The sequence below is a fragment of the Brienomyrus brachyistius genome, chromosome 9 (assembly GCF_023856365.1).
Source record: "Brienomyrus brachyistius isolate T26 chromosome 9, BBRACH_0.4, whole genome shotgun sequence".
In the NCBI taxonomy this organism is placed as follows: Eukaryota; Metazoa; Chordata; class Actinopteri; order Osteoglossiformes; family Mormyridae; genus Brienomyrus; species Brienomyrus brachyistius.
The window spans coordinates 11,975,836-12,003,066 of NC_064541.1; the positions used below are offsets into that span (position 1 = coordinate 11,975,836).

At 43.6% G+C, this 27,231-nt stretch overlaps 1 protein-coding gene across 1 annotated transcript; it reads right to left on the reverse strand.

Annotated features, from left to right (window-relative positions):
- Positions 1-60: 60 nt before the first annotated feature.
- Positions 61-26,353, reverse strand: LOC125748387 (E3 ubiquitin-protein ligase RNF19A-like). The gene is made up of 10 exons (XM_049024415.1): positions 26,124-26,353; positions 10,007-10,819; positions 5,208-5,416; positions 4,981-5,125; positions 4,521-4,683; positions 3,849-3,963; positions 3,071-3,232; positions 2,668-2,881; positions 2,274-2,417; positions 61-2,179 (listed from the first exon to the last, which is right to left on the reverse strand). The coding sequence occupies exons 2-10, from the start codon at positions 10,612-10,614 to the stop codon at positions 1,537-1,539; spliced, it is 2,403 nt and encodes an 800-aa protein (XP_048880372.1). The 5' UTR covers positions 10,615-10,819; positions 26,124-26,353; the 3' UTR covers positions 61-1,536.
- Between the last annotated feature and the right edge of the window lie 878 nt (positions 26,354-27,231).

The following is a 27,231-nucleotide window of genomic DNA, read 5'->3' on the forward strand; positions in this document are numbered from 1 at the left end:
TACGCATCGTGGACTGTTCATTTGCCATTTCACGTTAATATCACAAACAAGCTGAACACCTTTTTGAAACATGAATGTTGATTTATTCAACAAAGTGATACACAAAAGCTCTTTAATTATAGATATGCATTTACACGCATATTATAAAGCAATTAGCAAACAAATATACAAATACCATAAGCGGTTTTGCACAAGTCATACCTGGCACTAGTGTTCAAAGTAAAAGAAACAGGAGGAGAGAAGGCAAAAAGCAGCTTGTGGCATTTTCATCACTCCAGTCATTCAGCAGCACCAGAATGGCAACATGGACAGGAATTAGGGAGGGAATCCCAACCCTCAGATGCTTAGAGAACTGTGGTACATCAGAATTAAACATCACAACAAGTGTTAAGAGTGCAGGTGCTCAGGCCTTCCTTAGTTGCTTGGCGCAGTATCTTTAAGCAAGTACAAAAACAGCGACCTGTGAACTTGAGTCTTCAGACATGTTCCTCATGGTGAGGGTGTGAGTGCTCACTTGCACCCTGCTGAGGGTACCACTTGGAACCCCTCTCTGAACAGACGTCAAGGGTTAACAGGAACACAGAGCATAAGCCTGAGTGTGGTCTTTGGTAGGCAATTTGTAGTCGTTATTTCACCATGTCTACCACAGTATGTGAAAGCTCTCTTTCCCAACAACGTCAGGAAGACATTCACATCAATCTTATGCCGAAAACAGAACAGCGAATGTAATTCAAAGGCACTATGAGTCAGCAAATATATAAAACTGAAAGAGGTGAATTCAACAGCTTGAATAAATTGCCTTTGAACCGAAAATCTCCAGCTAACAAAATGAGGGCTCAAGACCCTTTTGATTTGTTCCAAACCAGAACAGTGGTCATCAGTCCTGTTTCTCCAACTGTGTCTTCTACTCTCAAACCCTGTCGTCCCACATGCATTCATGTGAGCTCCCCAAGAAGGGAGACTACCCCATCGCTGCCTGGTCAGTCAGCTCTGCTTCCCAGTGTCCTCTGGTGCTCTGTCCAATTCAATGAATACCTTATATCCTACTCCACAGAAGGTTCCTGTTATCCATCATCTCCACAACAGAAAGTTAATAAATAAAAATCATTTTTACAAATGTAATATAATTACCACAATCATTCGCATAAAATAGCACGGTCTGGTCCCCATTTCTTTTTTGCTGAAGTGAGAATGTGCACCATAATAACCGGAACAGAATCTCTTACAACGATGGTGCCTTGACCTCTACCTCGCATTCTCTATGCTCTCACCATGCTTCCCATCTGCAGCCAAAACACTAGTTACCAGCATTCTCTTCTGCCGATTTCAACATCGCCTCCTCAAAAGTGTAAGAAACTTCCCACATTTAAATGGATACCCCATCAACTCACTTAAATCGAATAATTAACAGATTGCAAAAATTTAAGCTGGTTTGGAAAGTAACTCCTTTGACTAAGGAAATGCCCCTGGAACAGGTGAAGCAAAGGTGGTTAGTGGCAAGTAAGTAGCACGGCCTCCATAGACAGCACTTAAGGTTTAGATTTCAGTTTGAATACAGGCGTTTTTCACAGCACTGGCCAGCTGAGGCCGGTTGTTATTCTCCTCTTTCGGAGGCTCTCCTGTGCCGGGATCCTGCTCTGTGGAGCACATTAGGTTGACACTCTCCTCAGTGACGAAGCACAACGGAGGAACCTCGGGGCTCGGCGGGAGGGCCTGAGGGTGCACCTGGGAGGGGCAGTTTTCTAGGCGGTCGTGCTCCACCTCGGGCAGCGGACTGACGGCAGCCAAGCGAGGGTGGCAGTCATTGGAGCCGCGGCTGGGGCCCTTGGCGCTCTCGGGGTCGGAGCAGCTGAGTTCAGAGGAGACGCGGCTGCAGTGCGACTCCGCCACCGATGGTAGGCTGCCGCTCAGGGAAGGAGGGTCAAATTCGCTGGAGTTGGTACGGCGCCGGCCCAATAACTGGGCCTCCATGTCCTCACGCATCTCCCCGCCATGGGAGCCGCCTTTCCGCCGTAGCTTGGTCTTGCTCTGCTTACCGGAAGGGCAGGACGAGGAGGGCACCTTGGAAGGAGGACAGGTAGAGTGCTGGGCGTCTTCCACACTGCTGCCACCGCTGTGGTGTCTTTGCTTGCTGGGCTTAGATTCTATGTCGACTTGAACCTCCATGCTGGTTCCATCCCTAATCCCACAAGCGAAGAAAGAGAAACACCATCTTAACATCGTGGCAGCAGGAACGGCCTGTACTTGAACTGGAATTTGGTCCGAGTTGGTACCTGTCCAGAGGCATGTAGGAGTTGAGGATGGACCCAGCCATTGCTTTGGTGCTGGCACTGTCACTGACCGTGCCCAGACTGACGGTGCCCGATTCCCCACTCAGGCTGTGCCTCTCCTTCTGAACGTCAGCCTGTACCTCCAGTCTGGTCGATGGGGAGCAGAGAGCAGGTGTAACCAGCATGACCTCCTTAACAGCAGTCAAACTTGCAAGACCATGTTCTGTCCTCCCAAAATACACACCAGCCCCTGTTAGCCACCATACCCCCCATTCACTGTTTCATGGAAATTGTGTCAAGTTGTGTCAGCTCCTGCAGGGTAGGATGCCGTAGCCTGACTCGTGTGACTCCAACACAAACGTCTAGAGAGACAGAAGGTGCCATCAGCTGCCCCTACCTGTTGAAGCAGCTGACCATGGCGCTGCCCGACAGGCTGCCCGTGATGCTGGCCCCAGCGAGCGCCAAGGTGCTGGCTGTCTCACTCAGGTTGTCCCTCATGGCACCGATGCGCTCCATGTGGCTCCCGCTGGCACTCAGGCTGCCCGTCAGGCCCCCCACGCTGCCCTCGCCGATGCTGGGGTTATTACGCGTCTCTGCCACCGAGGTTGTGTCTGAGAGGTGGGGGCTTTAGTTTTAATGTCAAATCACTGAAGTGTGCGAACTAACATTTTATTTACATTAAGGAATTTTAAGTTTAAAAGTGCTCCAAGAATTATTGTGCTTCCCTCTGAGATCTAAGCTGCGAGTTGTCACTGCACTCCCCCCCCCCCCACACAACACACACCAGACCATTTCCTCACCTGTGACTGCTCCGGCGCTGCCCGCAGCCATGTCGTTTTCATCATCAAACTCGATGCGCACGCCTTTGCCGTTGCCGGCCGACACCCCGCAGCCACCACTACGGCACAGGGAGATCGGCACCACGCCATACACATAGGCCAACATGATGGGAACCCCGATGCCTGCAACAGACAAGCACACAGGTCAGAAAAACAGGGATGGGAATGCCAACAGAGGAGCAACTACATAAATCAGCCACAAGGGGGCACCAAAAAGATAGAGAATCATTTAAACAGCTTTTAAATCAACCTGCTATTATACGATAAGGGAACAAATATGCAATTATTTAACCAATACACAAAACCTTGTTGGACTGAATGGCAAAACAGAGAGTCAGTTCAATACCTGCTGACAAGTATGAGGAATTGTCCTGGAATAAACTGATACATGGTCCCCTCTTCCCCACAGTAACACACAACTGCCCCCCACTACAGCCCGGATTTCCTTCAAGCTTGAAGGAGTTTAATGCCACTGTCCCATTAAGCTAATTATTGTTGAGTAGCTCTCGCTCCAAAACTGCTTAGACCAGGGTATTGACTGGAAGCCCACCCTAGCTGCATTTACCCCTAGTCGACACTGACAGCACATTAGTAATGTGCCATTCGCCTCACTTGTACACTGCTTTGGATAAAAACCATCCACTAAAAAACAAACAAATACGATTCTTCATAGACAGGCATTTATACTCTGCTGCTGTGTTTTGGCACCACACAGCCAGGGGAAGAAGGACACGCTCACCGACTGTCACAGCAGCCACCACAGGAGAGACTATGACAGACAGGGTCACGCCACCGGCAATCACCAGGTTCCTCTTGTGCTTAGAAATGTCTTTCCCTTCATAGCGGCTATGAATCTGAGGTGAGGGAGAGAGAGAGAGAGAGACCAGCATACGGCAATGAATAGAAGTGACAGACAAATCCGTGTCAAAACAGTCACCAAAATAGCCAGGAAACAGAGTGGTGTTTGGGTGGACTGAAATAACTTGGTCAAAGGAATAACTATCAACAGATGCAGCATCCAGTTACACCTGGTTTATGAGTGGGATAAGAGGGAAAGACGCATTAAATCCATATAAAATTTTTAATTCCAGCAGGACAATTTTAGATTCTGAGTACAGATGAAAATTCAGCTCAAATGCAGAATATTAAGTTTTAAGAGCCTCCAAACTGGTCCTCAGGGGAATCTGTCAATTACCAGAGAACAAGCAGATTTGCCAAATAAGGGACTATGTCAGGCCTACGAAAACCTGCTGCTCAGTATAACAGGCCATTTACAGCAGCAATCAATCTTAAGCTATACAAGTTCCGGAACATGGTGTTGCAGCCGAGGACAGGGCCATTCGCACAGAAGATTGCTTTTCTAACAAAAAGGTAGCCATTTCTCCTCTTTTACGAGCGTCACGTGACCCACCTTCCTCCCAACATACACAGGGATGCCGATGATCATCGCTGGGATGGCGATGCCGGCGATTAGCGCGATGCCCACCGGAGCCCCCACCAGCGTGCCCAACTGCCACAGGATCTTCTTTTTGCGACTCCAGGGCTTCTTGCCCCAGAAGGTGCAGCCCGATGGGCTGAGGATGGCAAGAAATAGTTCACAACACAGGCATTCCTACATCTCTAACGTTGAAGGACATTACAGGACTGGTTTGAACAACATAGTGCTGTGGGAATTCCCAAGACTTCAGAAATCAAGTTCAACTTCTTTCATGAATAACAAAGACAATAGAAAAAAAATTAAAATCAATAATAAAAAAAATCAAATAAGCTGGTTGGGAAACAGTGTGAGTTGCATCTAAGAGTTACAGGTCTTGATGAAACTGCAATTCAACCAGGGAAACAAGGGAAAGGATGCTTCACTGCAGCCTCACCTCAGGTAGTGCAGATCCGAGATTTCCTTCATGCAGAGCCAGCAGAACTCACAGCCACACACAGCACATGTCATGTGGTTACAGCTGCCATCGTTCATTTTGATGATATAAGCTGCACAGCGTGGGCAGGGCTTGATGTCATCAGCTGTCACATGAGAGACACACTTTGGAAACCCGCTTGGATTCACAACTGCTAAGAAGTTCACAGAGGTTTTAGGAGTAGCTACCTGCCGCCCCGCTCTCCTGACTATAGCTGAGTGAGGAGGAACGCACGGTTCTCAGCCTCAGGCTCTGGGCCCTCTGCTGCCGGGCAGCATCGCAGGTTTGGTTGGGGTGCCACAGCTGTTTACAGTGGTAGCAGAACTCTGTGCCACAGCCCTCCCGGCCGCATGTGATCTTTGGGCAGCTGGCACAACCGAAGGCAATGACTGCATACCTGTAAGGGACAGAAGACACGTTTTAAAGGTCACAGAGCGACACAGAACAGAGGCCGGGCCACTCCCCTAAGCAGAGCCTCATAAAGGCAGCGGGGGGTGGGGAAGAGTGCAAGGCCCCCCTCCATTCCTGTGAGGGCTCAGCCAAGCCACACTCAGCCAGCAATCAGCATCACCGCGCACATCCCACACACAAGATCACACGATCTGTTCACTCAGACTGGGGTGCTTTCAGAGACCACAGGAAAATGATCAAAGATATTTCAGATACAAATTCCAACTGCAAGACAACATACGGGGCTTATTCCCTGCATTAAACCCCAATATGTGGAGGTCAATGTGCGGCTTCAAAAGCAATAAATATCTGGACAGGACAGCTGAAAAAAAATGAACACTTACAAAAACAAAGATGTGATTGATTCCTTTTAGTGAACGTGCCGAGTTTCCCAACACACCTGTGCAAAACGCTGTACTGAAATGCATTTAAAAAGTAGTTTAAAGGATACAGGGACAGGAACCTGCTAGAGCATGCATGCCTGGCACTGAGCCTCCTACCCGCTGTGACACCATGCAGAGTCTTTACCAGCTGCAACATGCTATAGCACCCAAGCAGAACAGTTACGGCAGACGACTCAAATCATTTTACACATCAGCAGACTAAGCACACCGCAATAACAGCAGGGCAAACTGCTGCACGACAAGTGCCAAGCCGTTGTGTGCTTTGTTACATACGTAAGTGCATGTGCAGTGCAAACATGGGCCCCATCTGCTAAGGAAAACCGACAAGCAGCCAAGAATGAAACCAGGGACTCACCACTGCAGTGTGTGTAAAAAAAAAATGTACTCAAACTGACTATTTAAAGAGAGTATATGGGAAGAAATGATACACTACATCCAACTGTTACTGTGTCAAAGCAATTACTCTATTGAAACAATCGAAAGTCTTTCCACAAAAGCTGGAGTGTTGGGAGAAAAATCAGGCTGGATCGGGGCGAGAGGACAGGCGAAGGCACTGCGGGGGCCAAACCGTCTCCAGGAGGAAATGCTCCACAGATGTGCAGCTCTACACCATCTCAGTGACAAAGTTTCCACTAACAGGTATGTTGGCCTAGGGCCAGGGACAGTGACAGCAGCTGGCAGAAGGGGCTCATAAAGGGGGGGGGGTTAGAGGGAATTTTCCTCCCTTGAGGGGGCTTCTGTGAGAATAGTTCATTCTCATACATCACAGGTCCATGGTCCAGCCAACTCCTGTAACAAGCCTCAGATGAGACCCCGGAGTTTAGATTTAAACAGCTATTCAAAAGAACAAAGGGGGAAGGGGGAGGGTATTTTCAATTCCAAAGAACTGAAAGCATATTAGTTTTTCCACCCGTCTTTTGGCACTGTACCGTAGTAAACCTTTGACGGGGTTAGTGTTATTTAAAAAAAACACAAAAAAGGCTTGAATTCAGTACATGAACAGGAAACTGAGATAGCAGCCTACAAGCCAGGGAAAACAATGAAAAGGAGTTCTCCAAGCACACTCCCCCTCACTCAACAAAGAGCAGCATATTCACAAGGCGCTGACGTCATTCTGTCCACACGCGTCTGACTGATGGGACAGGACAACGAAACCCCCAGGAAACGGCCCAGCCAGCAGTCGTCAGCGAATAGGTATCCCAGCGGAGCGCCGTTCCCAGGGCTGTGGATGTCTGGCCTGTCTGCAGCTCGCAGATGTGCTCTTCAACAACACTCTCACTCTGCGCACTGGCAGCAAAGCAGAGGTCAGCGGTCTGCCGCGACATCCACGCTGCGGTGTCCAGGCAATGCCTGTTCAGTGCATAAAAGCACTAGAGCCAATGATTTCACTTTGTCCTTGAGCATAGTCGACCTCTGATCCTGATTGCAGAAGGCAATTTTCAAATTCAGTATTATTACCACACGCCAATAAGACGGCAAATTGCACCATAAAAGATTAAACCTTAAAACTATTGTGAGGATGAAAGATCCAGAGAAACTCAGTACATTTACATGCATAGAAAGAAAATCGAACTGTTGTGTTAGCCCGACTAAAACTGGACGTTTTAAGTACTGTACATGTACACATGTTGGTCCAACTGAAATCAACCCAAACAGAATTTCTGGAAGTCTGAATAAGACACCTAGATAATGCGACTGGGAGTTATATATACATATATAACATATATTTCAACACACGTTGAAATCGGCCTCAAACTGGCCCATGTGCTCTCCGCATGCTCCAGTCTCTCCCCCCCCCCCCCCACCGGATTTGACCCAGAAGTAACAGAAAAGGCCAGTACGCAGAAAAGGCGTGGAGCACAGCAGAGGTCGCGTTGTTGCCGCACTCCAGCACCATACAGTGGTGTCGTCTACCTTCGGGTGACACCATAGTCACAAGGAAAAGCGTGCATCTCGTATTTCTTTAAAAGAGGAAAAAAAGAAACACAGCACATACAAAATGTACAACGCTGTAAAGCTGTCCAGTTTAAGGCTCCGCCAAAGAGCTCTTTTCCACCGCACCAGGCACTGTACTTTTGGTACTTCATGAAGATACCAAAAGTACGGAACTTCAATGTGTTGGTTTTCTACTGGTATAAATATTGTTACTAGTGGTGAATAACAGCACAATGCAAGGCGAAGTATTTTGTACAGAGTTTGAAAGATGGCTGTAGTAAGACTGGATGACATGCGATGATACCAATATCGCATGTTACGCATATAGTTGGGTTCATCAGAAATTTGTGTTGAACCCCTTTTTTGCATTACAAACACCAATATTTATTACAACAAAATCATATTGCAATTTGAAAAATTCCAACACTGTACTGCTATAGTATATTATGTAAAATACTTTTTCTTGTCATTCTATCCCAATCTTGTATCTGTCTTAACCAGATCGCAATTAAAGCTTGTCACTTCATTTGTCCACGCATACATTATTATTAATTAATTATTTTTTTTACGCCTGAGATGTAATAGGTCAACAGAAAAAAGCCCAGTACTAACAAGCTTAAAGAAGCCATATCGCCACCTAATGTGGCGGAGTCAGACATACTTGGGTCAATAAATCGATTCCCTTCCCATGCATGTATACTGGGACAAGGACAGTAGTCTGATTAAACAGCTTAGAACTATAACCAGAGCTTTATTGGTTAGGTATGTAAACCTACTGACTGAAGCCAATCCACGGCTCCAATCACAATTATTAAATGCAATATACCACCAATCATGAGGGGTTCCTCTGCTTAAAGTTAATTGACATACAGGTTGTGCACCACATGCCGACAGGTAGAATATGGAGGCTGAGCAGATCGGCTGACTTGCTAGCCTAAGCCACTTGGCCCTCTGCCAGGCTTCTGGCGGGGAATCTGTTGTAAGCACAGTAGTGAGATTGGGTGGATTGCAAGGCATTTAGGAGCCAACACCCAAGATGACCCACTGACCTGTTCAGCTTGCAGCCTCAGTGATCCTCATGCTCCCCATACTGGCCAGTCTAAGGGTGCTTTTCCACAGCACTAAGCACTGTACTTTTGCTTTTCCATTGACTTCTGGTCTAGTACCAGTACCAAAAGCGGTAAAACAGCTGGGGTACTTCTTTGGTACCTTGGGGTGAGACTTGAAGCGCTTTGTCGGCTGGTTACGCAATGTGAAAGTGCCCTAAGATGCAGCAGCTTCAAACCTGCTGCAATTCATCTTATAAAGTCTGAATTTGCGCATACATACATACGCACACAGCTCAATCTACAGGATAGATCCACCATATTACATCTGAGAGTGTGCTCCACACAAGAGACCTTTTATCAAACACCAGAGAGGGAAGCTGAAAGCCAGCAACACTGACACAGTAGGTAAAGCAGCAAGAAGTGTGACCAGCAAGGTGAAACATTGTTGGCAAGTGTATTGTAAGGCACTTGAACTACATGCACAGCTTCCATCAATAAATAAATTTAAAAGTTAAGGGGGTTAGGGACAACTTAGACAAGTTACTGAAACTGAGCCTCACAGAAAGCCTGGAAAAGGACAGAACTCAAATTACAATTAAAGCAATGGCTGTTATGCAACACAGAGGGGAATCAATTGCCAATGAGCACACCCACATACCAACCAACGCCATTTCCTGCCAAATGACCAAGAGAAAACTCGCAGTGAAGCAGCACATAAGAGAAATATTTCACATGAACAAAGGAGCAGGATGAGGCTGGCAAAAGGCATGGAACTTCATGACATGACTAACGTTTTTGGCCAAGGTGTAGAGAGTATGCTGATCAAAAACCAGTTTGCAGCAGCAGGTGACCAAAACCAGGTCCAGGCAAGTCTATGTTACTCTTAAGGTTTGTGTGTGTGCGTGTGTATTGTGCTTGCTCGTTTAAAACATGAGACTGCAAGTAAATTCCTTGTATGTAAAAGTACTTGGCAATAAATGATCGATTCTGATAGGATGGCACCCCGGTGTGGGCGTGCCCTGCATTGCTTAACATTGGCTTGAATCTCACTTTGAACCAACACTAAACAAGGAGTTATGAGCTACTAAAGCAGACAGCCATGAAATTCAACAGAAGTTGTATGGATTTCCCACAGATGCTCAGTCTTACCCGCAGTCGGGAGCAGGACACCAGCGGCAGTCAGGGTCTGCCACCAGCCAGCGACGCAGCATGAACTCCTCATACTTCTCCATGAGGGCACGGTCAGCCAGGATCATGCGGATGTCGTGTGGGTTGAAGCGCTCAGTGCACTCCGGGCAGCTGATGTTCACACGGCTCTCCGAGATCTCAATGCGCAGGTATTGACGCAGGCAGTCTGCGCAGGAGCGGTGGGGGCACGTCATGATCTCAGGGAAGCGGTCCCGTGCATGCCGAAGCAGGCACAGGGGACACTCCAGCAGCTCTGAGGACGAGGAGGTCGAGGAGGATGAAGATGGCACCGAAGAGGCAGCACAAGAAGAGGTGGAGGCCGTAGCCGGCACAGAAGCAGCAGCTTTTTCTTGGCAGCCCTCAGAGCGTACACTCTCCACGCTGGCCACCGCGTCTGCCCCGAGGTCACGGGACCGGCATTTGGGCTCGCGCCGCCGCCGGAACAACGAACCCAAGGACAGTCGTCGCTTCTTGGGCGCCTTCTTGACAGACGGCAGGCTGACAGAGGACGCAGCAGATGACTGCAGGTCCCGGTCCGAGCCGGCCGGTGGGCGCTTCTGCAGGCTCATAGCTCCAGGTGGAGCGAGTACATGAGCAGAGCAGGGGGAGGGGGGAGGGAGGGACGGAGGGACAGGTGTTCTGAGTGGGAAGCACTGGATCTAAGACATAGTTGCCTTAAATCTGACAGTCAAGTGTCACAAACTGCCGAGTGTGGGGGGGCGGGGGGGGTGTACTCTGTCCAGGAGGAAGGTGAGGTCAGCAACGCCTGCAAACCTGTGTAATAAAACACATGAAATACACAATTAAAAAGTGAGATCCACACAAACAGAAGCAAGATGATGGTACAGGACTTCGGAGATTGTGAAATGGCCAACACAGAATCCCAAAAAGCTTATTTGGCTAATTCTCCCCACAAAAGGAAGAGAGCTCTGAACAAAGCCTGCATGATCAATCAACTAATGTCCATCTTTAACACTCTGAAGTTTGAGGAGCCAGATAGGCACTACTAAAGCATCAGTATAAATGTGCTGCAGATATTACAAACAGCTTGGAAATAAAAGATTCAGACATATGCTCATGTGAGGGGGGGGAAACTACAGGCAAATATTAATATTCTACAAATTAACCATTGGGCTCCAGGGCTGCGCTTCAGACACATGCTGCAGACCATTTACATAAAAGGGGTGGGGAAATAGAAATAAAACCCTTTAAATCTACAAAATGCAGCATGAGCAGCACAGACAGAATGAAGCACACTGTGGGAGACTAAGAATGATGAGACAATCCATTTCAGGGGCATTGTGTTCTCAGAATTCTGGCCAGTATGAGACCTGATCAATACCCTGCAGGCTTAACAGTGACCGATGAACCACAATTCAAGACTTGAGGCAAACTTGTTTAAACACACACACACAGGCCACTTTATTAAGTACACCAGGAAGAACTCACTTTTGCCACTAGAACCACTACAAGGGTAGATGTATGACCATCGAAGCAGTTTTAAACCCACTGTTGAACTGAGCTGTTGTTGCATTTGTAGCTTGCCTGTTAATTAGTTTAGTCATTCTTCCCTGAACTCCCCCAGTTTGTGAAAAGACATGCCATTGATTCTGTGGTTCACAATACTCCTGGTAAACTCTAGACACTGTAGTGCTTAAAAATCCCAGGAGACTGTTTCAGTGACCAAATCCAGCACTAACAAATGCAATTAAGGTAAAAATTGCTTGGATTCTTATCTGCTGTAATGGTTAGACGAACAGTAATTGAACCTACTGACCCAGTCGGGATGTTCCATGTACCGAGTTGCAGCCACAGGAGCCGTTTGGAGAACCAGGCTGTTTGCATTAACAAACAGGAATATTTAATAAACTAGCAAACACTTTTCAACCTGAGGGGCTGGTGGTGATCCAAGTAGTGCAAAATATCACTGATAAAACATATCAATATCCAGTGATAGGATTACCAACAAGGAAAGATTTGGATGATAAATCTGCGTAACAAGCTGTTTTTCAGGACGGAAAAGTCATACGAGTCTGGAAGCGGCAGTGCAGTGCAACATCACATTGGCAACTGGGCTCATCGCAGGCCAGGCAGCCACAAGCTGGCAGTTACACTGGTCAAGACAACTAAGTGCTTGAATGTGTACAGTGACTAGAAATAAGTTTGATCGTGTTGCTACAGTGAGCACCAAATTTGCTTTCAGTTTTAGGTGGTTTAAAGCAGTCCTTTTCTCTTAGTGAGAGAAGGTTTTGTCTGAGCATGCATATTAACATCTAACAAGAGGCAGCTAGAACACTGGCAGTTGTCCTTGACAGATACCTTTTCATACACTAATGTCAAAGCAATAATTCAAAGCAGTCATCTGGTCAGGTGCATTCGATTTTGGATACAACTTCAGGCCACATACTGAAACCCAAACCATGTGTGGACCCCCACAGCATCAACAGCGTCTCCTTAAGAGTTTCACACAGAACAATGTTTTCTTGCAAATTCACCTTTTTAAACATATTTCTGAGGGGTGTCAAAGAGGGCTAAAAAGATCGATGGGGTTGGATGAAAAAAAGAAAAGATCTGATTAATACTACTACGGAGGCCCAGAGCCTGGCAGAAAAATAAATCAACATATTTAACCTGATATCTTCAGCGACACAACCCAGCAAAGTTCCAGCTGCGTGCATGGCATCTTACAATTAATGTGGGGGTACAATGATAGTTATTAATGCCAGAGGCTGATCACCACATGAATTGAAACTCACCTAGTGAAGGAAAACAAAATGTGAGAGACTTTAAAATACTAATCAGAAGGGCACTCTTAACAGAACAAAACAGTAGCACCGGGAGACATGTATAACGCATAATTATAGAACATGGCTTGAGACCACAATTATAACTCTTAAAGAAGTATATCCACAACAACAACAATTACCAACTCAAATGAAAGCAAAACCTTCTGGGAGTGTTGGAAAACTTCTAGAAAGAGGGTTGTCTTGAGTGGAATAACAATGACATCAAGAATAAAGCCTCTACACTTAGTCATTTGGGAGTGACCCATGACTTGGAAAAATGTGTTTCGGTAAATCAGGGCCTTTGTGCACAAAAGGGCTTCTGAGAGTTTGTATAGGTACAAGCATAACCTGTCAATGGGCAACCAAGCAACAACAAAAAAGCATGCAAGTCCTGTACACATGCATTACATGCAAAAGAGGAGAGAGAAGAAAAAAAGTGAATCTCATGAGCAGGATGTTTTCGAAGTACCACGGTCAAGATTTTAGCAGTACAGCTTTGTCGAGTCAAGGTCAGTAAAAACTCATCATTGAAGAATGCTCATGTCCAAACTCTAACACCCTACCCCCCTGCAATACTCATGAAATTTAAGGAATTTAACATACTGCCTGTGCATAAAAGTGTTACTTGACAGTTCAAGGTGCTTCATTAGGCTGCAGAATCTAGGTGCTTCCCCATGAAAGCACCAAGCAGGTGAAACTGAGTATGGCCCATACCCCAACATAATCTGCCAGATATCCTCTAGCCCTGAAAAACAAGCTTAGCCTTGTGCCGAAGGCCAGCTTGGACTGGCATGTGACAGTACAACGGCAACACAAATACAAAACGGAGAGTGTATTACAGTATTGCTGGCACAAGTGCATCAATTAGAAGTGGTGGTGGTTTAGGAGTAGTGTCCCTAAAGAGGGGGGGGGAACCTGATGTTTTTAATAAAGTGGTTGAGGAGAATCTTCTTCCAAGGCAGATAAGATTCAGATCCAGCTTCCTTTCTGAACAGAATCTCTCAGTGCACTTGCCTGAGATAATGCTCCCTCTTCATGGGGGAAGGGTAGTTGGAGAAAGGAGGACAAAAACAAAAAACAAACCGTTGATTAAAAGAAGAGGTTTCCATGGGCACCGTGGCTCTCAGCTGTGAGTCATATGGAGTGTAGCGTTCATGACCTTTGTGAACAGGCACCATAAAGATAACAAGCAAACTTTCTGCCTTTAAAGAACCACTTCATGCTGGCCATAAGTTACCAAGTTCTTCTCCAGCTACATTTAACAAAATGAGGGAGGGCTGTGTACTTTCCAGCCAGATTTATATCTATCAGCTGTTTGTGGACCCTAAAACTGGGAATGCAGAAAAATAAAAGCAAGCAGGAAATTGACAAGCAGATGGGTGGTACAAGCAAAAAAAAAATTCAAACTCAAACATTAATTCCCTCCTAACAGACATACTCCATGACCTCCCCTCACTTTTTCTTGGAAAGTGGAGGGGTGGGCAGGGGAAGTTATGGATGCCTACGCAGGTAGCAGAAGGAGAGAACAAAGCAGATGCGTGCACACACAAAGACACACGCACATGTTGGCCCTAATCTGGGGACCATCCATTCATTTCTATGGGGAACACACTAGTCCCAATCATGACACCCTAACCCTACCCATCCCTAACCTTAACCATAAGTAACCAACCCAAATACAAGACTTTAGGCATTTTTACTTTTTTTGATTGCATTCACAGATTTTTATTAAAACTGACATATAAAACTGACATTATCCAAATGGGGACCTGAAAAATGTCCCCAAAAGTAGGGAAATTTCAGGTTTTACTACACTTAGGGGACAATTTGGTCCTCAAATGTGATCTATGCAGTCACACACACAGCTTCAAAAGCTTTAAATAACAAACCTTTTGGGGTCCCAGGGTACAGGCACTATCTGAATTCATTCATAGGACATATTCATAAAACACTGACTGCGGAGGAGGTTCCTGTAAAATACTTTCTTTACTTTAAAGCAGCAACGAGAGACTGGGCTTGGGGGAGGCTTGCGTGAATAATCTCGTACATGCAGGTGATCTCAAACAAGGCAGTCTGAAATTAACTTTTTGACTCATCGGCCAAGACGGCTGGTAGACGGGGGTTGGGGCGGGGGAGGGGGGGGGAGTCTACTGACCAAACCAATTTTTCAGTGACCAAAATTAAAATATCCTTCTGTGTCATATATGCATTTCTTATAGCATTTCATTCATATAATACAGGTATTATGTTGAATACAAACTGATAGAGGCCAGAGAAGAATTTGAACAAAATTTTATCATGGTTAAACTAAAAATTAAAGTTGTCTTGATCTCAAAATTCTACTTAACATGTTTGCTATAAAGCATACTTCAGGGACATAAGTAAATGTGAATTTTTGTTAAAATGTGAATTCGCTTAAAGCTCATCCTCAGACTCCTCACTCTGCAATGTTCCCCAGTTTCATCATTTTATTTCCGATAACAAATGAGTTGTTTCTGTTTTTGTCTTTGGCACACTGCAGACACACAGAACTCATGGCCACCATAGCCTCTGCGTCATGCTGTGACCAGCCTCAGATAGATCTGCCGTCTCCAAACCTCCATTTCACAGAACTTTTTCGCAGGTGTTTTGTTCTTTTCCTGGGTGGGTTTTCATTTTAAAGATTGGCATACTCCTTGTAAATATGGCCACGTCGCATTTAATTAGTCTGCCACCAGCTACTGTGTGGCTAACGGAAAGTGATAGTTACCCACATTCTGCAAAGGCCAATACGTACTCTGCCTCTGACTGGCTATTGTTAGTTGGTTATGGTTTGTCAGACAGTTAATAGGCTTCCACAAAAAAATGCCAGTCTTAGAGAGGCAATAAGAGGCAGAGCAGGGTCAGTTCTTCACAGAGTGAGTGAGAACAGAAGCCAAGCCCACATAAATTAAACACTGTACACTCTCAAGAAAGTGTTTTATTATTACAGAACTTTTGATACAAATATTTACAGGGTAGAGTTTTCTGGGATTTACTGGAAAATCTACTCACATTTGGCACCTGGCGTGTGTTAATTTTGGACCCTGAGGGCATAAAGCGCAAGAACGGCCAAATCCCTAGATTCTAGACCAGAGGTGGACACATTTCAGGCCACTGTCGCATAAATGCATCTGTATCCTCAAAAAGAACATTTCAAAAGTGCAATGTCCTGAAGCACGCTGCTCCTTCTCTCCTTCATACGGAACTATCAATGCAGCAAACACAATGCTCAGTGCCAACACTAACAAATTTACTTTGAAACAAACACTAAGTGTGGTGCAGCTAACACATCAGACACTGATGCACATTCAGCCTCAGCATATTATTTTGATGTTAAGATTATATGCGGCTTCGGTTCTTGAAAGTTCTGGATACACAAAAAAACCGAAGGGGGGAAAAAACTTCGTTTAAAGAAGGTTAAACAAACTGAGAAAAGGAAGGGAAAACAGCCTGGATGACAAACCACTTTTTAGAGGAATGATATCACACAAGGGAAAAAGCACTGAAAAGTGCAGATCATAATGAAGTCTGTAAAAAATGTGCCACTACTATGTTCTACAAAGGTTCCATGCAGAAAATGTAACCCCTTCATGGAGAGTTAACCCCACTTACAGAAAGTGCTACTACTCTATGGTTTCTAGCTGCAGACAATCATTACTGAGCAACCTGTTGCAACATAAAATTGCTAATACATCTCAAGTTGTTTAAAAGGCCTAATTAGCCCACCTAATTAGCTTGAAAGGCAGAGGTGTTCCATATGACATTTACAGAAAGATTCCTGAAACTCAGGAAGTGCCATACAGAATCTATTAACACTAGCTTTTAGGTAAAAGAGTGCAAGCCGTCAATCAGCGTAGCAAGGAGAGTGCAATTTCTGTCTCAAACACTTGTTTACTCCCAGAAATGGAGACTGTATTGCACCTGCACAAAGCCAGGGTCAAGCTACAATCAGATTCTGAGAACAAGGGAGAACAATGGCGGATACAAAAAAAAAATTAAAAAAATCACATCAATTTTATTGAACACCCATTTCATAAAAACACTAAGGAAGACACATTATGGTAGTGTTTCTCAGTCCGGTTCTCAGGGACTCCCAGACAGCCCATGTTTTTGCCTGATAGGGAGTGGGGAGGGAGAAAAATGTGGATGGTTCTGGGAGTGCCCAAGGACCGGGTTGGGAAAAACCGCGATAAGTAAGCACAGTTAAGAATTACGATGTACATAAAAAGTTCGCAATAAGCCATGTGCATCAACACCAAAAGTGAAAGTTGCGCAACACTGACACACTGAATGGCTTGTAGTAGGACAGGACAAGAGAAGTGAAAGATTTTGAAGGAGTGCAAACAAAACCACTCATTAAAGCAAGGGCCAGTAAACAGGCCATTTTCAAAAGGAGAAAGAAAAAAGAAAAGAAAAAAAATCAATAACTATCCGAAGTGACATTCAAAGGGATGCATCAAAACCACTGACAAGTGGGGAACAGACTGGGAACACCAGCCGGGTTTTTCCTTGCAGCAGAATGCAACAACCTCATGGTCGCCTTCATACAGGGCCAGCAACTCATCTGACATGCCTTTTCAAAGGCATTGCGTCATTTGATTGCCAAACCACTCATTCCTCAAAGCGGAACTCATCTTCTCTTGCTGCTTAAGAAGAAAATGAATAAGATAGTGTCTTAGCATTCTAGAGGAAACACACAGCACAAGTCAGAGCATGAGGCACAGCTGAGAGTCATAATTACTGCCAGACTTGTCCATCAGTGACTCAGCATGCGGGGGCAGTATCACCATGAGCCACTCTGCACTTACTTCATGCTAATTAACACCATGGCACTACCCTTCTGGTTGGCACCCACATTCAGCATCACTGGCCCGTATGGCAGCTCAAGTAAACAGGCCACCACTGTAAAATGTTGGTGAGCTCCCTACCTAGTCTCCAGCAGGACACTTCAAATCAAACCACTGGATAGTTACAACCACCTTCTGACCATAATTTAGAAACATGCAGCACAGCAAAATTATACTCTACAAACTGACCAGCATTTGAATGTCCAGGTTTTAAACTGAACAAATAATTTACACAAAGAAATAAAGACCATGAAAAGAGCTGTTCCTGTTAAGGCCAAATGACCCAGTATGGGACCCTAAGCCATCTACAACCAGTACTGCTGCCCTCTCACTCAGCTGCAAAAAGGAAGTGATATCAGCAGTTTGGTGTCTTACTCCAGCTAGGTGGGTAACTGTCCACATACAGGTCTGCAACACTGCACTCAAAAAAATCCTGCTGCTCTGAAGATTGTCCTCTTTAGACAGGAAAAACAGCCAGACAGCTCAGATTATGTGATCCCAGAGAGTCAAACGCATAATGAGAAAGCCTGTATGAACACAGGGAGCACTCACTGAGCCAAGGCCAGCATTAAACCCCCCCCCCAGCCCCAGAGCTGTTAGGCTACACTAGTGCCCACTGAGCCATGCCACTAGAAAGCTAGTGTCATACTGATTCAGTACATTTCTAAGTAAATCTGTCCTGTCCATCCACAGCAAATGGAGTAACACTTTTGCCTCCGCTTTGGCAAAATAATTGATGGCATGCATCATAGATAGCAGGCCAGTCACTTCCCCTTTCCAAAAGCCAAAATCCATTTGGCTGGAACCCATTCCTCGCTGACTTGCCCGACAACTGTGCCAACCGTAGGACCTGCTTTCCCCACACAGATCCCACTGTAATGGCACTGTGGTAGGGGGCACTGAATGAACTAATGCTTAGAATAAGAAATTCAGTTATAGGCTGAAAAGGGGGAAATACTTTCTGGCTTTCTGTAGTGCAGTACTGCACACCCTCTGCTTATTCAGTGAAGCAATGTGCTCGACAGTTTAAGTTTGGAATATTTATTTTTTTCTTTTCCAAAGAATTTAGGAATGTTCAGCCTACAGGCCTGTTGTACTAATGTTGCTGTGGTTTAATGGAAATTACAATAAACATTGTTTTAGGTCAGATGTTAGGTAAAATATTATGAAAATGGGCATTATATTAACATTTGAACTGACTACCTCTTTCACTGAAACAAAAGTTCAGCTCTTCAGTAATATTTATAAAACTTTACCATTAACTTCAATTTTCTTCATAATTTCATATAATATGTACCACAGAAACACACCATTTTTTTGTTTAAGGGGTCACTTATGTTTGCTTAGTTTGAGATGTCTAGACCACAGCATCCTACTTCGTTCCTCAATGGCTGCTTAGAACATAACCATGCCAGAGAGATCTGAGGAAGAAAACCATCGACAAGTAGGTCTGTGCAATGTCTATTTAACCATTACATAACTTTTTGTATGTGAACGGGGATGTCCAAAATGTAGAGGTATTGTTTTGTGCAGTTTTAAATTACATTTCTCTGCGTTATTTACAATACATAAATTTTACCGTTTTGTGAAACTTTAGGATTGAGAATTATCACCGTTAAAAATATTGTGTGAGAGAGACATTTTGAAATACGTAAATTTGAATAGTTGATTCTGCTAAGATATTGTACCTTTTCAAGATGACTAGGACCTGTGGAACATTCTCATTTGCATGCTAAGCTTGTCATAGGCAGAATGGAAACAAGTTGGTGTGTGGGTTCTTAGGTTTAAGAATTTTATTAAACTTGTAGTGTGAATAATTGCCGCTTTGGAATTTTGTTAACACCATTCATTTTCAACCTCATTTTTCCCTTAAACAAAATGTGTCAATACACCATTTCTCATCAGGATAAAAACAATGGAGGTATATTCCATGTTGCTTTAGATTAAATCATTGAGTTAAGCACCACTCAGAAGACAGAAGTGTCAAAAATGCTATGGCTGGCCCAGGCAATGTTCTGTTTGCTTGTTGCAGCTCACTGTCATTGTAAGCAAGCAAACACGGGAACAAATATAAATCTGGCAGTAGTCTCTCTTTCTGCTACTTAACTAGATATTCAGAAAGCACACATGCTACGACATGCTTGTCACTCACTCAGCGTCAGTAGAGCTGAGCAATATGACACCAGTGGTAAATCATTGAATCTGGCCTGCCGATTTTCTACAGACTAACAAAAACAAACAATCAGCACCACTAATTGGCATCCCCCCCTTCTCTGTGTGTGTGTGTGGGGGGGGGGATAGTTTGGTTTGGGTATGACTTTTTTTTTTTAAAGAAAAGACAAACCTCTGCCACAACAAACTATCATGAAAAGCATTCCTGCGTTTGGAAGAGGTGTGCAAAGGTGAACACTAGGGCTGCAGCGAAAAATCGACGTGGTCAACATCACCAACGCTGAAAATGCGTCTACCGATTTTAAAATCAACGCATCTTTTTAAAATTTTATTAAAGAAATTACCTTTATGATTTCTAAACCGCTTCAATCCATTATAACAAATCTTTCCCTTAAAATCACTATGCAATTATGCGAGTAGTTCAAATTATCACAAACGGTGGTTTTACTGTGCAAAGTGCAATGGCAGAGCACGGTGGTACTAGTGCTGCACATGAGCACTGGAATAGAAAACACAGAGGCCCTTCGACACGGCCAAAATAGGCAAAACTACCGTGCTGTCTATTCATGTTTATTAAATTACCGTTAGTACAGGGAGCTTTTTAATATCTTTTGTCTTCGTAGTAAATGAACTCATTAATAAACCATAAAGTTATTTGCCTGCTACATTAGAATCTCCACTGAATAAGTGTGAAAATCTGGTGTTATTCTACGCTGATTGACGGTGCCAGTGTGGGTGTTAGTGCGCGTTTGACTTGTTGGGACCAGTGTCATGATCGTAAATTAAAACGGAAAAAAGATGTGGCTGCTGAACCAAAGTTCATTGGATATTTTGTGTGAATTTTAACAGTAATGAATCTGCCATCAGGAGCAAAATAGAATAAACCACAACACTATGACAATTATCTACTGTACTTACTGCACAATCCGAAACCATCAAGGTTGCTCTGCAAACCAAATAAATAAATGCTAGCTGGAATCTTTGGCAGTCTGGCCAAACAGGTTTCATAGATTCTGAAATAAGGAAACTCACTAAAGAACAAACATGAAAGTATCATAATTGACAAATTATGGATAACAGTTACTGTAACTGGAAAGGAACATGGTCATGTAGGAATGGCAAATCAGTTAAGGAAAATGGTCAATAAAATGGTATTCAAGAAATCAGCGGCACAAATTCCAATCATTCCACAAGTTGCTCTTTCATACAGCAACCTATGGCATAGTGTAATACAGGGGTGTCAAACTCCAGTCCTGGGGGGCCAGAGCCCTGTGTAGCTTAGCTCTTTCCCTGCTCCACCACAAATGATTCAGCTCATGAGCTGTGTGGTAATTAGCACAAGGAGTTGAATCAGGTGTGTTAAATCAAAGGTAAATCAAAACCTGTGCAGGGCTCCAGCCCCCCAGGACTGTTGTTTGACACCCCAGGTGTAATAGTAGCTTTGAAATACATTTTACAGCCAACCTCTCTCTCAAAACTAAACTACATCTGACCTGTGAGAGAACTTTGACACTGACGTTTATAAACAATTTGGTAAATGACTATAAACTTATACATAAATACACATACAATAGGACTGGGGAACCCATTTTAAAAAGCCACTTAAACAGATTTATCATTCAAATTTAAATATGAAGTTATAATACAAATTCAGCCCACCGTCACATAGCCCAAGCTAATTTTGTGCTACTGAAAGGTGAAACCTGCAACATCAACCTACTTCCGTCTTAAGAGAAAACGACAAAGACAGAACACGTTATTTAGCTCCCCAAAGGAGCAAAACACCAGTAGCAACCAAGAAGATGTGTACATTGCGGCATGAAATCAAAATACATGATTGACATTAGACAGCTGACACAGGCATTTAGTCAAATCCTTCCTTTGTTTTGGGCAACATCTAACTTGGTTTGGCCACTATTAAATGCGCACCATCATACTGTACATGCATTATGCTGCAGTATATGAAACAATTTTGCCCATTTGCAAAGCAACACTCTTCCGGTATCGAGGGGGGACCCCCATGGTAAATAATGTTGGCAAAATCATAACCGTTTCAAAACTGCACATTTCAGGTTTTTGGGAGTTGTATTTTGCTGCATTTTTCTTCTGATTGACATTTTACTGCCCTCCAAACTGGCCAGCTTTAGCTATTCTGGCTAGCAGCAAATCCCTTATTCTACATTAAGCAACAAGTGCCGTTAGGCAAAACAAATAGGATGAAAACACAGACATTAGATAACTAACAGTAGCCTACATAAACCTCAAATAATTCAAATGTGCATTTTAGTAATTTAATACGCAAATATTTAAAACTTGAATTTTATTTGAATAACAAAAGGTTGACTTCCCAGGCCTAATAGATATATTAATAAAATGTCGCGTACAGGTGAAAAGTTAGCAATGAATTTTGGTTTGATGAAACAACATTTATTAAGTGACTAAAAAATGCATATAAAAGTTAAATCGTGTACTGTAATTAGAATCCAAAGGAGAAGTGGACACACACACTGCTAACAGGCTTCAAGGAAATATAAATCTTATAATCACAGAAATTGGTTGCTTAACAGTTAATCCCCAGTGATTGCCAACTATTTTAAATACCATCAATACAATGAATTTACATTTATCCCTAAAAGCAAAAAGAGCAAAATCCTTGAACCTTACTCGTTAGAGGCAAACCTATAAGCAACACCTAGCATGTTTAGAATCACCGACGCCAGTTCAGTATTGAAAGAGAAAAACATCCACACATACAAACTACAGTTGTATGTACAACCAGAAATTTCACCAATACCACCCATGACCCACCTACTATCATCTGCAGAACTAAGACTTGCTGTTACTGGTAATCAATTTCCAATACTTGCAGCTTGGCAGTTAGAGCACTTCAGAATACTAAGAATTCCTTCACAAAAAAGTAATTTTGACATCTCCCACATATTCAACAGTGACAATTCTGCAAATAAAAACCAACAATAAAAGTCCATATTTGAACAAAGTATTTGGATAAACACGTATTCCAAGCAAATAAAAGTAAAAAAAAATAAATAAATAAAAAACAGAATGTGTACTTAAAAAGCTTGTCCTCTGAACCTCTGAAAAGCCAACCATGGCCTGAAGTTGTATTCTTTCCACTCAACTATTTGAGCTCACAAGACCAAAAGGGCTTAGCAGGGAGGACAGCGCGATATTAAGTAGTTGCACAGAAGCTTGACTTGATGGCTTTTCTAAGCTTGTACTTTTTTGAAAATCAAGACAAGTGTTCAAAAGGGACAGAGAAAAACCTTGGCACGGCTAACATACGGCTGTTAGGATAGCATATGACGGTAATGAGATCACTTCAATGCGAGAATAAGAATTTAACCTTAAGGCATTTGTAATATTGACCGCTACCTATCATGATAACTACCCACTTGGCAATAAAGTCAGGGCACCGGAGAGAAAAGGAACTATGGGGCCAAACATAACAGGCAATCATACATAATCCAGGGGTATACATCCAACTGCCCATCTTACTACACCCAAAGCAAAAGGAAAGCCAAAGGCAGACCTTAAAAACCTCTGCTGAAGAGCTCCAGAATGTCAGCGAGACATGAAAAATACTGAATATCTTGTTTGCAAAAGAAAAAGCAAACACCACCCTAAAATTACTAGAGAACATGAAAGCCTTAAGATGTGAAACACGAATAAAAACATCCAAAACATAAGTACAAAAATGCCTTCACTTCCTGAGACGCAACTTCTAATACTTCTTAAGTATGCAGTTGGCCAAATCGGCTTTCAAGCTGTAGGATGTAACAATTACATTATTGGTTAAGGCACAGCAACTGGCTTCCGAACAGAATTGCTTTCCAGGCTAACAGGATAACTGTGCAACTGTCAGTGTAACAGTTCAGCTTATTGAAATCACCTAGCTGGTAAAGCCACAGGACTTCACAACACAAGCACTTCCTCCATTTCCCATTCATCTTCACAAACCCATAAACAGAGAATCTCTCCAATAACAGGAAGCAACTTACTTTCTGCATTAATTATATACTGCCAGAAAGTGCCTTGTATTTTCATTTCAGCAAAACCCTTCCCTAGTTTGTATGTAACAGTAATCATGACATTTAAGTAATATTCCAGCACAACTTTCTGTTCCAAAAACTTCTGGATCTATTACAACCCCATATAGTTGACAGAGAGATTCTGTCTCTGGACCAAAGCAAATTTGGTGTGGTTACTGGCAGAAATACACTTTAGGAGGTTCAAACATTCAGTCACTGTAGGCAGTTTACCCATTTTACCTCCCATGCACCCATTTAATGTCTTTTTCCTAAAAGCACATTTTAAATGACAAAGATTTTGCCCTCTCACTTCGAATATATAGCATTCAGATTTGCTTTACTGCGATTATTTCCATGACCCCAGTATAATGAAACGTCCTGATAGGAAATCCTGTTTCCATTTACGCTTCACTCCTGTTTTTTTCCCCATGTAGTTATTGGAGCACACTGCGTCGAAGAACAAAATTGTAGCAACAATGTACAGTGAAAAGTTGAAGCCGTACGCCAAACGGTTATTCTTGCCTCATATAAAGCAAGAACAAAAGGGCTTTTACAGCATTACTTCGTCGTTGAAGCCTGCTGCGTGATATTCCGTATTTCAGGAGGTTGCAGCAGACATTCCAGACTGCCAGACTTTCCAACATTCACCTTTACTGGCGTGCACAGGCAGCCACAACCAACGCTTACACACCGGACAAAACAATAGTGCACAGAGTAGAGAAATCGCCTTTTATGTCTTTCACTGATAAGCAGACAAAAACTCTGGTAGTACGTTCGCGAGCACGTATTCCTCATTTCGCCGCTGTTCACGCACTTATCGTTTATAAACTGAACAGGGGACCTTATTTCCGAAATATGAACAGCAGAGACAAAGCAAACCAAAGCCTCTAAACCGAATTCGCCTGAAGCGTTTGAAATGAAAAAAAAAAAAAAAAAACTCAAAAACGGCACGGCTGTGGATCTTAACATTTATACTGTTCGTAGCAAAAATGGGATTAACAAACAGGAAAATAAGTATCAATTTCTAAAAAAAAATAAAGACCACTAGTAGAGTCAGTGACGATCACAACGCTGCCCCTTACACCAGCGAGCTTAATTTAGCGATTTAGAGCAACATTGTATCAGCAATCTGTCGGGGGCGGTGGGAAGTCGGAAACATTTTTCGATACAAACGAACAAGCCATACGTTAAAAGGCTATTATTACAGGTAAATCAAGTTGAATATCGCGTAACAGGTGGTAAACTGCCTAAAGAACTTTTCATCAATGTTAACTTCGGCTGTTTTCTGAAGGGGCGGTTAGGAAACAATTGCTAACGATGAACGCATCCAAAGCCCACACACAAAGCATTGCAGCATTTTTGCGGTAATTCCCATCGTTTCCGCCGTAAAAGTTAAGCCATCCAAAATTACTAACCAGTCCTTAAATTTCCCCACCATCTCTGGGGGCGTCACGACAAACTGTGCAAATCATTCACAACTACAAGTAAACAAAGTCTTACTTGCCTACCCTTTAAACCAAAAACTTGGTTCCCCGTTTGCCCTCGAAGAACTACAGCAAACTAGGGAGATGGAGAGGCAGTTAACGTTCACCGTTCAGTTAAACCTGTTAGTTGACTTGAATAACGTGAATATGTCCAACATTCTTCTCAGCATTTGTCCAACAAATACAAGTTGCGGAAGTTTTAGTCCACATACAAGCGACCACAACGTGTCTCTTACCACTGAACGTATGCTGAAATTTTAAAAATAAATTACAAATGTCTAGGGGGTAGGCTGAGTAAAACAAACAAAACAGTAGCGGAATAACCCAATAGGCAAATACTAACAGATTTAAAATAATTTCTCATTTGTAGCAAATGTATACAACTATGAGGGCAAAAAAACTGCCGCTAAGATTGATTTGTTTACTGTGTAGATCAAAAACCACCCCATCTTTATATCTTAATACAGATGGATGCCCCCGGAATGTAAGCCTGGCAAGCTACCCAGCCAGGGCCCAGACCGACGGGGACGCAAAAAAGTAAACGGCGATAAAAAAATCCCACGGATGGGAGCAACGCGGAGAAGCCAAGCAAAACCAGCGTGACCCAGGTGCGAGACAAAGCTGCCGGTTCGCCCGGGTGGGGCACAAACCTCAGTAACCATACGGTGGGTTTCATGAGCCGAACACACGGGCAATCCGGGAGCGAGCGACTAACGTACCGTGTCTGACATGTAACCGCGACGACGGCGTCCAGCTCCCCAGTGTTACGTGGTTATATACAGTTGGTTTTGGTTTTTCTTGCCCACTTTCTTCCCACTTCCAAGGCGGACCTCTCCACACCCAGCCCGTCGCTTATTAATCCGTTCTATTCGGCGTTAGCCGACAGTAGGAGGGCTCCGTTCGGGTTTGGTGTTCTCCTTCCGCCGTCCTCTCCTCATTAAAGCCAGTTCAAATCTTCTCGCGAGATCGACAGCAGGACGGCGGCGAGACGGATAAACGCTCGCGATAGTTCATTCGGCAACCAGCTTCGGGTTTGGGGAGTTTGCAGATGCCTGCGCCGTATTAGGCAACGTAGTTGCTGTTTCGCATGAAGCGCAACTAAAAGCGAAAGTGTCTGACTGACCGACAAGAAGTTTTGGGTGTTTTTAGAAAACTTTCCTAAGACGTAAAGCCGGGTTTCGGTCTGCTTTTCCCGGCTACATGTTTGTTATTTAGAATTTTATTGAAATTTATTTATTACTTATTACTACTTATTATTATTACTACTACTTATTACTTATTATTTTCATATATGTATAGATTATACATAGGTTTCATATCCTTGGAGGAGATCGTATTTGTGCAGACTATTCGAGTTAATAAAGTTAGAAATGTGTCAACTCCCAAAAGCCAACTGTTCTATTTTTGAAACTTTATCCTTACTTCGAGGAAGCAAAAATTAGTTTTTTGCTGTTGTCTTTCACTGAAAATTAGTGGAGTTGCCTACTTCGTTTTGGTATGGTATAAAAATATAAAGCAGAACAAATTATATCTATGACATACAAATAATGGTATGAAACGAGTCCTTTAATTTAGGTATCCTAATTTCAAGAAATACTTCATTAAGTGTTTTTCAGAGCACATCCTGTTTTGTTGGTCTTCCCGGATTTTATTTCAATGACGGTAATGGAGAAATTTAAGGTGGCCGGGCCAGCTGGCAGATGAGTTCAAGGTCGTACAGGTGCGATATTTAATCAGAGGATTGCGTGTTGGTAAGGTTATTCCGTACCATAGGTAAACCAAAGCGAAACAATACTGCCCGTAACTGGAATATTCATTCTCCTACAC